General features: G+C 28.2%; 1 protein-coding gene across 3 annotated transcripts in view; it reads left to right on the top strand.

Moving 5' to 3' along the window:
* The window catches only part of tim (timeless), a 170,669-nt gene that overhangs the window by 132,740 nt on the left and 24,146 nt on the right, over positions 1–13,783 (top strand). For all 3 annotated transcript variants that reach the window (XR_012755077.1, XM_075355573.1, XM_075355574.1), the window contains exons 13-18: positions 550–676; positions 1,762–1,861; positions 6,060–6,264; positions 7,272–7,470; positions 9,090–9,223; positions 12,046–12,172. Coding sequence is in view for 2 of the 3 variants with exons in the window: in XM_075355573.1 (XP_075211688.1) it covers positions 550–676; positions 1,762–1,861; positions 6,060–6,264; positions 7,272–7,470; positions 9,090–9,223; positions 12,046–12,172 (892 nt within the window). In the remaining variant the exon portion in view is untranslated. The remainder of the gene's footprint in view (positions 1–549; positions 677–1,761; positions 1,862–6,059; positions 6,265–7,271; positions 7,471–9,089; positions 9,224–12,045; positions 12,173–13,783) is intronic.

Genomic DNA, 13,783 nt, shown 5'->3' with positions numbered 1-13,783 from the left:
ATGAAGGAAAAGCTTATGAATGTTTGTTATTTTACCTGATTTATGGAACACAACCTTGGTCATTATCTGACAGACGACGAACAAACAAATTATGATTATTTCAAAGATCCATTGATAGAAGTATATTGGGGATAACAAAATGGACAAGATAATAACAGTAAACTGTGATGAAAAAAAGGTCTAAGATATAACAACTGAAACTAAAATACTGAAATGAAATTGGTTTTGTTCAGTTATTGTATATTTCCCATCAGTAAACTGGTTGACCAGAATGATGACAGTATGGGTTTTGTATGATGGAAGAAGATAAAGAAGTTACTAGAAAACCATATGAGAGATGAAATTTAGAGGTTTGCTGGAATGATTTAGCCAAATTTAGTAAGGGAAAGACATAAGAGAAAGTTGAAAAAATCTCAACAATGGTACACTGTAGGTTATGTAATGTTTTCTACTTTATATGTTTACAAAAATGTGTACTAGTTAATTGCAAAATACTGTGTCTTGTTTTATAATTAATAATTTGTTTTTTGTGCTAATGTTTTTTTACAGTCCGGTTTTATCATTTGATACTGTTGCATATCTGACATTTGAAGGAGTCAACCTTTGTGAACGGCTTGAACTGAATAGAATGAAAGTACACAATGACTTTACACCATGTTTACGAAGAATGCACTTGGTAAGTGTCAAGGATGTTTAACTAATATTCTGTAAAATATAAACGTATGAATCAGTATTATAACTATTGTAATTTTTTTGCTGTTAATTCATGGTATATTTTTTATGTCCCTAATTATAAAAAAGGCAGCCTCTATGCCTAGGGTGTTCGGGCCTCCTCACACGCAAGAGTGGGTGGGTCAGAGCTCCCCGATGATGGCATGGGGGACCCTTGAGGTGTGCATGGGGGGACGTGTAACTGTGAAGGGCAAGCAAAATGCGTGTCTGGATCAGGTATAATAGGGACGGGAAGGGTAGCTGTCCTGCGGAGAAACATTCTGATCACTGGAAGAGGTGATTAGTATGTTTTCGAGGAGGCACAGGAGACCCAGATGGGATGTCCGAGTTCGGACGAGCTAGAGAGGGCAGACTGCACTGCCACGTAACTCTGAGGCGACTGTGTTAAGCTTTTTAGTTTGGGCTGGTCGTCTTTGGGAGTTTAAAAAAAAAAATTATAAAAAAGGAAAAAATAATTTGTTGTATGTGTCTGATGAGAAATGTTGAAAGTTAGTTTAAATTGTGTTTGTTTAAAGCAAGACTACACATTTTGTATTCTGAATTAAATTTGATTATTCAGTATTAATATACGATCAAAATATAATTTAAGGAATTATTAATCTGAAAGCTTTAATTTTTTTTTTAATTTGACACACTGTTCTTTTATATATATAACCTCTAAGTTATATAAGTTACATTATTCACCAGTTCAAATTATTCAGTAATCTGAACTATCTATCTTTTCTTTAATTATTTCAGTATAACAATATTACATTGTATTATTTTTATGTGTAAAATTGATATTTAATTCCACGAAGAAGTTGTAAGCTTAGAATTAAAGATATGTATATTATTAATTCTGTTTTTTTTTCCAAAATAAATATTTTAGTTAAGGGTAACAAATATTAAGTTATGGGAAGAGTTGTAACACTGCAGTATTTTTAGGCTTATGTGAAAAGATGGTGTAGTGAGTTTGATAAACCGTGTGTTTACCAAAATAAACTTAACAAATTGTGTTATGATTAAGTTAAATTGTATTATGATTTTCAGGTGGTAACCGCAATAAGGGAAGTTATTCAAGCAGTTGAAATATACAAAAAATTGTCTCATCTTAGTCAAGAAGATGAAAATCATCTTATAGAACTTCAGAGTATGTCAAATTAAGTTATTGATGTTTAAATTTTGGTTCAATCAGTATTAATTTTAATTACGTCTTAATAATTAATATTTATATTGAATATCGACAGTTGATTTGATGTTTGCCACGCAACAGATGTTTGAAAAGAGTTAGGATTATGGGGAAAGACCAACGTTTAACCTTTATAGACATTAAGAAGGCCTCCCTAGAAGGAAAATATAGAAGTGGGTGTTCCCAGAAATTAGAAAACTGATTAAAAAGAAATTGAAAATTTTTTGATAGAAATGAATTCAAAAAGAATGCATTCGTTTCTTTAGTGTTTCATAATAAGGTCCATATTAAGATAATAAGATCCATAGTAAGGTGAATGAAGAAAGTAGAAAGCCAAGAAAAAAGAGTATAGTATAGTTATTCAGTAATGACATTGTTATTTTGGAAAAAAAGAATGATGTAAGGAGAAATAATCATGTAAGTAGAGAGTGAGAGATTAGGATTTGCAAAGAAGTAAGAAGAAAAGTATAAAGCACTGGTAATGACAAGAGTGGTCAGAATAGAGCGCAGATGCAGTAAGATTTTACCATTGTTAGAAGTCTATTTTGGGATAAGGAAGTTCCAGTGTAATTTATGAGGTCTATTCAAGAAATATTTAACCGTATTTTTTTTTTCTCAAAAAGTGTTGGAATGAGAGTGATAAAACTTAGTAGACTGCAGATGTAAGTTTGATAATGAAGAATTATCTGCTGCTTGTTCAAGAAATTGCAAATGACATTGAGATTCATTCTAATTTTATACATACAATTTAAACAGATGACTTCGACATGTGAGTGACCATGAAATTTGTACCAAAGTTTTTTTATCTTGAACAAAGATTCATTTTGATGTATAAAAGAGGTGCTGGAGTATTCTAATAAAAATTCTATCTTCCTTAAAACTGTAATAATTGATGAATCTTGGGTTGGTACGATCCGAAAACCAAAGCTCAGCCATCACAATGGAACTTACCACCTTTCCCAAGGCCAGAGAAAGCAAGATAAGTAGGAAGCAAAACTTACCTTTTATTCTTTTTATTATTATTGTTTTTTTTATTATTACTAAGGAGTTGTGCATCATGAATAGACACCAGATAGCCAAACTGTTTACAAACAGTACTATCTTTAGATTCTGGGCAACATATCAGAACTGTTGAAATCATGCAAGTGGCAATTTCATTGTGATAATTCATCCACCCATATGTCACATCTAATCAGGAATTTTTTTTGTCAAGCATGGAATTCCTCAGTTAACCAGATTCCTTGTGGTTTCTGGTTGTTCCCAAAGCTAAAAAAGTTACTCCATTTGAAGTTACAGTTTAATAGTGAAGAGGCATAATAACAAACTCAACAGCATAGTTGGTAACCATTCCAAAACAGGACTGTGAAAAATATTTTCAGTAATGGAAGACAACGGTTAAATGTGTGGAATCAAATGAGATCTACTTTAAAGGAAACTAAGTTTGAAGTTACTAAATAAGCTATTTTTTTTTTCACAGTTTACAAAAAAATTAATTCTATAGTTGGATACTTTTTGAAGAGACCTTGTAAACAGACAATTTCCATAAGTTACTATGTGCTTATTCTAAATATGGTTCAGAGCTGTGAATGATCTAGAAGAGAAGGAAAGAAAATACAGATGAAATATTTAAGAAGCACGTTAGGAAAGAGAAGAAGGGATAAAGTAAGAAATACTGCAGTAAGAAAAAAATTTAGGTTTCTTGTAGTGTCAAACACTACAAGAAAGAAATGAACTGGGCAATTGTTGGATGATTTGGCAACTTATAGAAAATGCCAATTTGAGAAACGTCAAAAAAACATTTAAATATAAATGGAAGAAGAACTAGAGGAAAATCAAGAAAAAAATAGTTAGCTTCTGTAAAGATAAAAGAGCCTGAAAAAAAAGAACAATGGTAGAAAAGGTTTTGAACAATATTAGTAGAATAACAGAGTTAAATGGAGGTCATGATTTACTGGCTAATCTAGGAACAAATGGGTAAATGGAAAGAATGATGATCTTATTTCTATATAATTAAAGAATCATAAAAAACTCAAACTAAACTCTACAATAAACTTAATTGTTCTGTAAGTACTCCTACTAAACAAAAAATATCCAACATTCTGCCCAACTGCTGTCAAATGTCATAACATGGACTGCATCTGATATGGCCATAGCACAGCAGTAGTATCACACCCTACTACAGTGGCATGGAAATACCTCAATAAATAACTCTAAATGACCAGGTAATGAAATTAGCTATAGTAGACCATTATTAATAAAATCCCAACTAAACTGAGCATCAGCTTTCTAAATAGGTGGAACCTATTTTATAACTAAATACATTTGGTTCCAAGCTTAATTTGCTACTGTAGTGATACCAAAGAACTTTACTTTTCCAATATCTCATACTTTACATCTTTTCCTACTTAAAATGCTTTTCATCTCTCCAATAAAAGCTCATTGTACAAGTTTTGCCTTCCTATTATTAATTTGTTAGATAAAAATCTTTGAGTGATTTCGTATTCTCAACAAGCTCAGTGCATAAATTTTCAATACTTTGGTTTGTAACCAATATCATATTGTCATCTACTTATAAAAAGGTTTATTTGAATGCAGGGATTCATAGAAATCATTTATAAATTTGTTGATTAGGATAAAATGTTATAACACTTTTTTAAATATTAATAATTATTAATTATTCACTTTCAAATCATATGGAAATTGTTCCTCCAGAAGAGCTTTTCATTGCTATTAACTTAGCTTTATGTTTATTTGACGTTAATGTTGCCCATTTTTAAATATTTATAAAGCCCCCAACAGTGTATAGTTCCATAATTTATCTGATTTATATTGAGGTGGCTCATTTAAAATGTATTGTTTTTGTTGAATTTGGTGTGTTGATAAATTTCATATGGTTAAATTTGGTACGTTTATTTTTATGTACTAAGCATGTAAGTTGCATGTTGTGCTTTATATTGATGTATTTAAAATTATTAAAATGTATATATTTGTTGGTAAGATTGTCATAATTTTTATATTTAGTACATTTATCTACCTTTCTTAGCTTTGTCATAACTAAATCCAAAATAATAATAATAATTTCAAAAACTTGTTAACATGTGATTTAGTAAGACAAAGCTAATAAAGTAGTTAAATGTACTCAATACATATAAAAAAAATTTATGTGTGAATTTCCTGATTTTATGAAGAAATTTTTCAATTTTTATGTAATTGTTGGTTATGTTAATGTTATGTATTTTCCATCACAGATGTGTTTTGATTTGGTTTTGTATTTTGCAAGTAGGGATAGGTTGTCAGTAACTTGTCCCAGTTGTTTTATTTAATTGAATTCTTCGATGTAGTTGTTAACTGGGTTTTTTTATCTATAAATCTTTTATAGATAGTGTGCAGTTACGGTATTTTTATACGTTTTACATTTCAAACAACAGAGAAATCAACTTTTGCAAATTATCTCTTAGAAACAGAATCTTATATGCAAAGATATCAGTTATTAAATACATAAAAACCAAGACTTCATAACACTTGAACCATATGAAATACACTAAAACACTAAATTTGTTAAAAAAAATTTATTAGATTAATAACATTAATCAATTAATTAGAATAACATTGTAATAACATTAATCAATTTATTAGATTAATCATCATTAATAACATTGCCACCTGTAACTCTGCTGAAGAAGCTACATAATTATCTTTAAAAGCAATCTTCTTGAAGAACTATTGTATTTTGAAAGCGAGTCATTAATTTTTTTTTTTATATATTTAAAGCTATTTTTAAAGGTAAAGATATTCAATAGCCTGAAGAACTATCATGCCTTTCCAATCACAGATTCTGAAAATATGTTCTATAATCAAAATGCACCTATCCAGTGAAAGTACGACTGAATTTTGCTGGTATTCTCAAAAGATGATTTTAATGAAATTAAACGTAATTGTCTATACCTTAGAACTCCAGTCTAATAAAAAATGATCAGCAAAATAAAAATTATTATTTTATTTGTACATCTTCTACAATATAATGACACATAATTTTACATTATTTTGTATAATTAAAGAATGAAATCATGTTTGTAATTGTAATGAAAAATTGACGTGAATTTTATGGTATAATTTTTGTGTCCAAAGTTAATTTAATATATATATTATATATTTTCAGATAAAATTTGCTCTACAGAAGATTTAAAATGTTTATTTGTACTTCTGCTTCGTCAGTTTGATCCAACTATACAAAGTAAACAGTATCTACAGGATATTATTGTAACAAATCATATGCTTTTAATTTTTCTTGAAAATTCAAGCAAAACATCTTGCATAGTTCCACCAACATTTCATAAAACAGCTATGTCTGATCATATAAGTCAGTAAGTAAAAATGAAGTGTTTATTTTAAGTAGTACTATTAACATTGCAGTACGTTATTATTATTAAGATAACTTTGTTTATGCGAATACAAAAGGTAGTTTACGTGACACAGTGTGTGAATTCTGGTATTATACAATATTATTTATGAGAATTTATTTTTAGGCAACTGTCAGTCATGTTTTTAAGGTGTACCTGAACAAAAAATAGAAAAATGTAATTTATTATAACATTTGGTACCACTTTCTTAATTTGTAAAAATGTTAAGATTTAAGATACTTTGAAAAATATGATTTTATGAAATGATCTCAGTTGTTATAGAAGTATAATATTTACTTAGCTTAGCTTTATTTCATAGCATGATATTGGTTTTTAGGTTTCGTAACTGCTATGGTTATTATTAGCTTCTAAGTTCTAACTTAGAACTTAAGTCAGGTAATTTATGTAAACTAGTTCAATCAATTTGAGTGTTTATATTTGAGTTGTTACTTCTTGAGACATTCCAGGTGTTTTTCCTAGAACTCAAGAGTTTTATAAACGTTGAACCTTAATAAGCTGATGGATGCCACATAGATGTAATGTTTGTCAGAACGTAATAGTAATTGTAGGAATATTTTTGTTCCTAGTTGATATACTTTCACAAGATGTCATAATTAGCTTCCAAGGAGAGAGGAACTGGCATTGCATTGCAAATTTTGGTTTTCTGCTTAGTACTGCCTATGCTTTATATAGCAGCTGATAGTGACATTATAGTAGTCAAGCCAGTCATTACTTGTGTAAAGCTATTGTTAAAATAATTCAGTCTATTAGTGAACAAAATCAGCATCAAAATTTCTGTCATAAAACCTTTTTAGTCATATTTCATCTATAAATTGATCATATGTAAAATTATATTATTAAACTAATATATTGTACATAGTATAAAAAAAACTTCAAATATTTTATTCATTGTCATTTTTTTGAATTATTATTTTAGATTCAAAATGTAAATTTGATTTTTCTGTGCTCAGGTTCGCAAGTAATGAAATTATGAAGCAGTATGGACTTTTACTTGAATGTTTTGAAGAGAATGGAGAATTTGTAAACAATTGCATATTTACAATGATGCATCATGTTGCTGGAGATATAAATCAAGCTGAAACTTTATTTCAACCATCTATATTAAAAACGTTTTTCAAAATATGGGAGTCTGATTTTGAGATTTGTGATGTAAGTTTAATACTTTGAGTAATTTATTATTATAATGTATTTTAAGCAGTTATTTTCTACAAGGAAACTAGTAATACAAAAATCTTGGAGAGATCATTTGCAATGATACAAGTTTTGTATTAGTACTAAAACTATATGTCTGTGCTTCCTCAACACACACAATCATTTTAAAAACTTTTCTACCTGTAATTGTTTGTTGCGATTGTTCATCAACAGATTTTATAAAATCCGTATACCATATCTGATATTTCTCCATTTTGAATAGCATCTTAAGACATACTTCACTATAAAAATAGTTTTAAATTTGGCAATTAGTGCAAGAAAAATGTGTGCTTAATTTTTTTTATTATATTTATCTACTGATAATGCTGTTGAAATCAAAAGTTGAGAAATATGTTGTTTATGAAGGTTTAATTTTTATTGTTAATAGTATTTTTCATTTAAATTCCTGTTGCCTTGGGTTGGTTCAGATAATTATTTTGGATTAGTGATTAGTGGTGGTTACTAATCTACTCATATGTGGTGGTTACTTTGAAAATTTATTTTTGATGCTATTTTTTTATTGTTAGTAATATTTCATAAATATGAAATATGGTTTATATGCTTGATGATTTTATATTTTATTATTATTTGCAAAGGAAATGTTTTATATGACTATTTTACTAAATTTGTAAATTACTTTAAACTGTATGCTTAAAAGCCTTTATTTATTGTTGTCTGTATTGTTATTGCTTTTAATATCAAACGTCTAACAACTCCTATTTTCCAAAAGGCTATTTTCCAAAGGCTAAAAAAAAAAAGTGTATCTGACAGTATTGTATGCACATTCCAAACACTTTTGCCCATCTCTGATGAATTTCAGTGACAATTATGCGGCGGTCACATTCCACATCCACAAGATCACTAATGGCCTGAATGTTGTTATCGTTGACGCTGGTCTGTAGATGACATACATGACTTTCATTCTGCACTGCAACACAGCCACTTCAAAATTTTTTGGCCCGATCAAACACTTGCCAGGGTAACTTGGCAGTTTTTGACAAGAATAACTTCTTTGAATTGTGCTTGGAGTCGAGTTAAAATTTCAGAGGAATTGATAACTTCATAACGAGAAATAAGATTATAATTCATTGTGCAACGGATGATGGTATCTCCTGCTCAGACATTCTGCTACTGACATGGGAATGTAATCTACGATCAGGCTGGCTGGTTGCTCCCCTCCACACATAACCAGCTGAGTACCCACGGTGCCCTACCACATGTACTGTTCTTCCTTTGTGCAGCAAAATTCCAGTTTATATTTGAATGACCCTAATATGATGTATATGTAGTAGTTACTATATAAAGTTTTTTAACTTTAAATCTTAGTTAAGTTTTTTTATATTGTGAACTTTAATTTCTTTTTAAACATGTGCTTAGTTTTTAGAGTGGCCTTTTTTATTATCAGGAGTCTGAATATTCATTATTTTCTTTTTTCTCTCTGAAGAATGATGCAGATAATATTAAATTTTGACAATCAAAAATTGTGCTCTGCCATTACTTTGGATAAATATGGTTGTACTGTAAATAATTATGTACTAATATTATTGATTAAATTTGTTATGTTTGTGTGATTTTAGGATTGGTCTGACTTGATCGAATATGTTGTGCATAAGTTTATCAACATTAAACATAATTTACCTGTAAACCAGCCAGAAAATAAAAGCGATTCAGATTCACCACAGGAAACTAAAGAGGGTTTACCAGTTACTGGGTAAGAATTATTCGTTCTGTGTAAAGTATTTTTTTGTGATTTTCCATTAAGTTAATTTCAGTACAGTTTGTCATTCTTCCTGAATGTCATTTCTTATTACCATTGGTTGTGTGTTACTTATAACTTTTTAATATTATTCTTTAAAATTATTATTTTCTTTTATAAATTTCATCATTTTCCTCATATAAATGAAATTGCAAGAACTTCACACATGTAGGTTTCAAGAACAACCACCAATAATATCAAATCCTATTAGCATTAGCTGTACATACCAATACTAATTGTTGAACAACAAAATAAAGTAGCTGAACAAAACATCACCAATTAGAGATGTAATGTGCTCTTAGTTTTTTATATCCTTAACGTTGAGTGTTTAATTATTTTCAGTGGTTTCTGAAAATACTGTATACAGGTTAGTTTACAAATAAAGTAATTTTCACTGAAGTATTTTACTGCTTTGGTAAGTTTAATTAATTTGGATGATATTAAATGAAAAGAATTGTTATTGCTAATAAAATTTTAACAAAATATATTTATGTAATATTGCAAACAGTATTTTTATTTATCAAAAAGTGGTAACAACATCAGCAGATACAGAAATAATGATTATGAATTACAAAAGGGTGTTTTTAATACTGGATTATTTTTACTGCTATAAAATCACAAGTGTAAATCATAAAAAAACAGATTGTGTGTGATTTAAAAATCAAAAGGTGAACTCTCAGTTGTTGAGTTCCATTCAATTGCAATATTTTGTAAATCATTCAATAAAAATAAAATTGGTACTTTGTTTATGTTATTTATACTTATATTTATCTGTTGGTTCCATTAAATTAACCATATAGGCAGAATGGAAAGCCAATGTAATAACATTTTTTGACCTTTAGACTGTCTTCAACTTGAATTTTTGCTTGCCATTGGATCATTGATATTTTGGTCCTCAGACCATATTGAATATTGATTTCAATTATAACATTAAAAACTAAAATCGTTTTTATATTTTAAAATTAATATTATTAATGCAATATCTCTCCCTAACCATGCGAGCAAACACCAAAATTAAGAAGATATATAGACAGTTCCTGGGCCAGAAATTAAATGCCAGAAATCAGAACTGATCACCTTTACAAGTTATTTTTATTTTTTTATACTATATTTATAAATATATAATAATTATAAAAAAAAATTACTAAATTATTAGAAATATTTAACATTATTCCTTTGAATATATAAGTAAGAAATGTATAAATAATACTTAAATTATAAATATGAGGTATCTTTTTAATTAAATATCTTTTATCGTTACACATTGTTAAATTATATTTTTTTTTTTTTATAAATTAAATTTAAATAAGAAACACACTTTTAAAAGAAAAAAAAATGATTTTATATAAATCATACCAAAATTGATTTGCAAGTTAAGTTGGAGTATCAGTTGTTTAAAAAAAAAAAGAATTAGCTAACATTTTAAATAAATGAATATACATGTAAATAAATTTTGCTATTCTACTATTTAATGGTTCGTTTTATGTTGGAATTTAAATCTGGGATTATAATATTTTTTTAGTTGTGATGTTCCATTATTAATTTTTTTTTTATAAGCATTTTTTTAAACAATCTCAAGAATTTAAAAACTGTTTACAATACTTGGTATTTTTTGTTGTTAAAAATTAAAATTACTTCATTTAAATCATTCTGTAGGGGTTCTTCTACATCAATATCCAATCATTTTACACACATTTGATTTTTTTAACCCCCCCCCCCTCTCTTTTTTGTCCTTCAGTGATTGGTGAACCACAGAAAATAAAAATAAAAATCTAAACTATTAAAAATAAGTAATTGTTGATAGCAGAAATATCAATCTTTTTAATGAATGACTGAAATGTTTTAAAAATTAAATTCTTGTAATTATTTTTCTATAATATAACATATACTTCAAGTGTGCAAGGTGTGCATTATTTACTTTTATAAAAAATTAAATTTAAACTACTACAGTAATGAAATAATAAATTTATAAAGTAATTAGGTGAATTTGTTCCTAAATAATTACAAATTTTATTGTTTTATCATTTTTTCAGTTTTATTGTTATACTTAATTTTAAGCAACTTTTAAAATAAATAATTGAATTAAACAAGGAAAAAAGACTTGCTATAGAAAAGTTGATAAGTGTATGAAAAATGCTATAGATTCTTTTAGAGCCATATTTCACTACAACTTATTAAAAACTATAGGTGCATACATAAGTTGCTTTAAATTTAAGCTGGCTATGCACAATTGAACTGTAGAACAACCTAGAAAGGTTAACCATAAATGCAAATGTGCAGTCAGTTGACCATTTCAGTAACAAATGACTTATAGGATTCACACGAATATCTGTTATACCCAGCATGATAAACATTAAAATGAAATTCAGTTTACTACCATACATTTTTCATATTGAAGCTGTATTTACTAATGTTGTTAGAAGGTTTGGGCTATACAATAATTGTCAGTACAGAACTCAAGAGACGTGCCCTTAAAAAACTATGTTAGGTTAAACAGCTACTATAGTAATACATTTTTTAATGTTATTAGATTTTAATTTTGTTAAATACCATCTCAAATTTACATTATATATATATTATACATATAAATACATATACATTATATATATATATATATAAATTTACATATATATATATATATATATATATATATGTGTGTGTGTGTGTGTGTGTGTGTGTGTGTGTGTGTGTGTGTGTGTGTGTGTGTGTGTGTATGTGTGTTTTTTGTTTATTTTGAATGAGTTTAGAAATTTCAAATTTAATTTTATATTTCTTAGGTGGAGCCAAGATGATTCAAGAAATTTGCATTGGTATTATTTTCAAAGTGCCAGAAGTTCTGATCCAATCGGTAAAGTTCTTGACCATTATACTGAGAGCGGAGTTTTAAATAAAACAAGAATCGGGGTGAGTTTCTTTTTATTTTTTTGCGTAATAAAAATTCTTTTATTAATAAACACTATTTAGTTTACAGTGACATTCAACAGTGATACTCAACAGACTTAATGTTTTGTAATAACTGCATAAAGTTTGTTTAAAAATTCTTAAGTATTTGTTTCAAGTATTACATTGATCAATATTCCTAACTAGAAGTATGAGCAAATATTAACTTCTCTCATCACTAATAAAAAAGGGATTTTCTATAGTACTCAGTACTTCTAGGCTGATATAGATGTTAAAGTTTATTTGAGATGTGGTTTTTTATTTTCCCAGAAAAACAGTTTGTCAAAAAATTTTTTTGAATTTTTTGTTAAGAAATAGATTTACAACTGAGTAGACTGATTTGGTCATGTTATGAGCAATGAATTTCATTCAGAAGGCTATCAAATTTTATTGAGGAATTTTATTCTTTAAGCTATTTAACTTACTACTAAGCTGGATGAGTGAAGTTTGCTAATCAGAGTTTTATGTACAATGTCTTGAATATCATGGAAAATTTGAAACACAGAAACTGTGGAAACAATTCATTAACTGTTGGCATTAATAATAAAAAATATCCTATTTAATCTTTTATTTATAATTGTATAGTGTAATATGAAGAGCCATTAAATTAATTTAAAAGAAATTATAGTTTACAAAAGTAGTTTTAAATTTGCGAATGTACATTATGAAACAAGCAGTCTGCTTTGGTACTTGCAAATTATTTTTCCATTTATTTTTGATTTCTTCCTTACAAATTAATCAAATATATATATATATACATATATATAAATCTAGTGGGGTCTATGAGTATGTTACACTCACACAAAAACTACCCAACTGATTGAGCTGAAATGTTCATCGAACATTTTTTTTTTTACCTGGAAAGAACTTAGGACTATTGCTGTTACAAATTATTTTCACAATTTCAAGATGGTGGCCATTTTACTGGATTATGTTCCTTGCTGATATTCAACTTTACTATGGCCAAACTTTTGGTCAAATCAAATTTGAAGACTGCTTACTGTATTTGAAATTATATTTTCTATAAAAAAGAAAAAAAAGAAAATCTGTCTATTTCGACAACTGTTTTAGTTAACAATAAAAGTATCTTTAAAGGTGCTATGGTGTACAGTGCAGCAGCTCAGCTAACACAGCAGTACCTTTGTTACTAACTGTGCAATACCACTGGCTGCACCTGCCTCTGGTTACTTGACAAAAAAACATTAAAAAAAAGTACAACCACCTCCTCATGGTGTTTGTCGGATAATACTAAGAACCAAGCATAATACTTCTTATTCATACAAAGGATGGGTAACCAGCTATAATTACTTTTTTAAAAGTGGGGCAACTTTTTTAAAATTTGGATACTACAAATCACTTAAAGTTTTGGGTTCTGTGCTGACTGAACTGTTGCTCTGAAGAAATTATAGCATGCTGATAGTTTTTATAAATTGAACAGGCTTTAATTGTTGTTTATCTATACTATTCTCACTTGCATGAGGATAATGAACACAATGGTAGTTCCTGGCTGACAGGAAGAGTGAGCAAAGCGAGTGCTGACCTGAAGCGAATTGTTTAGTCGATAAAAAACAAAAT

Source organism: Lycorma delicatula, chromosome 2, assembly GCF_047948215.1.
Source record: "Lycorma delicatula isolate Av1 chromosome 2, ASM4794821v1, whole genome shotgun sequence".
In the NCBI taxonomy this organism is placed as follows: Eukaryota; Metazoa; Arthropoda; class Insecta; order Hemiptera; family Fulgoridae; genus Lycorma; species Lycorma delicatula.
Note: the sequence above shows the minus strand (reverse complement) of the source record. Positions and strands in the feature narration are given on the sequence as shown.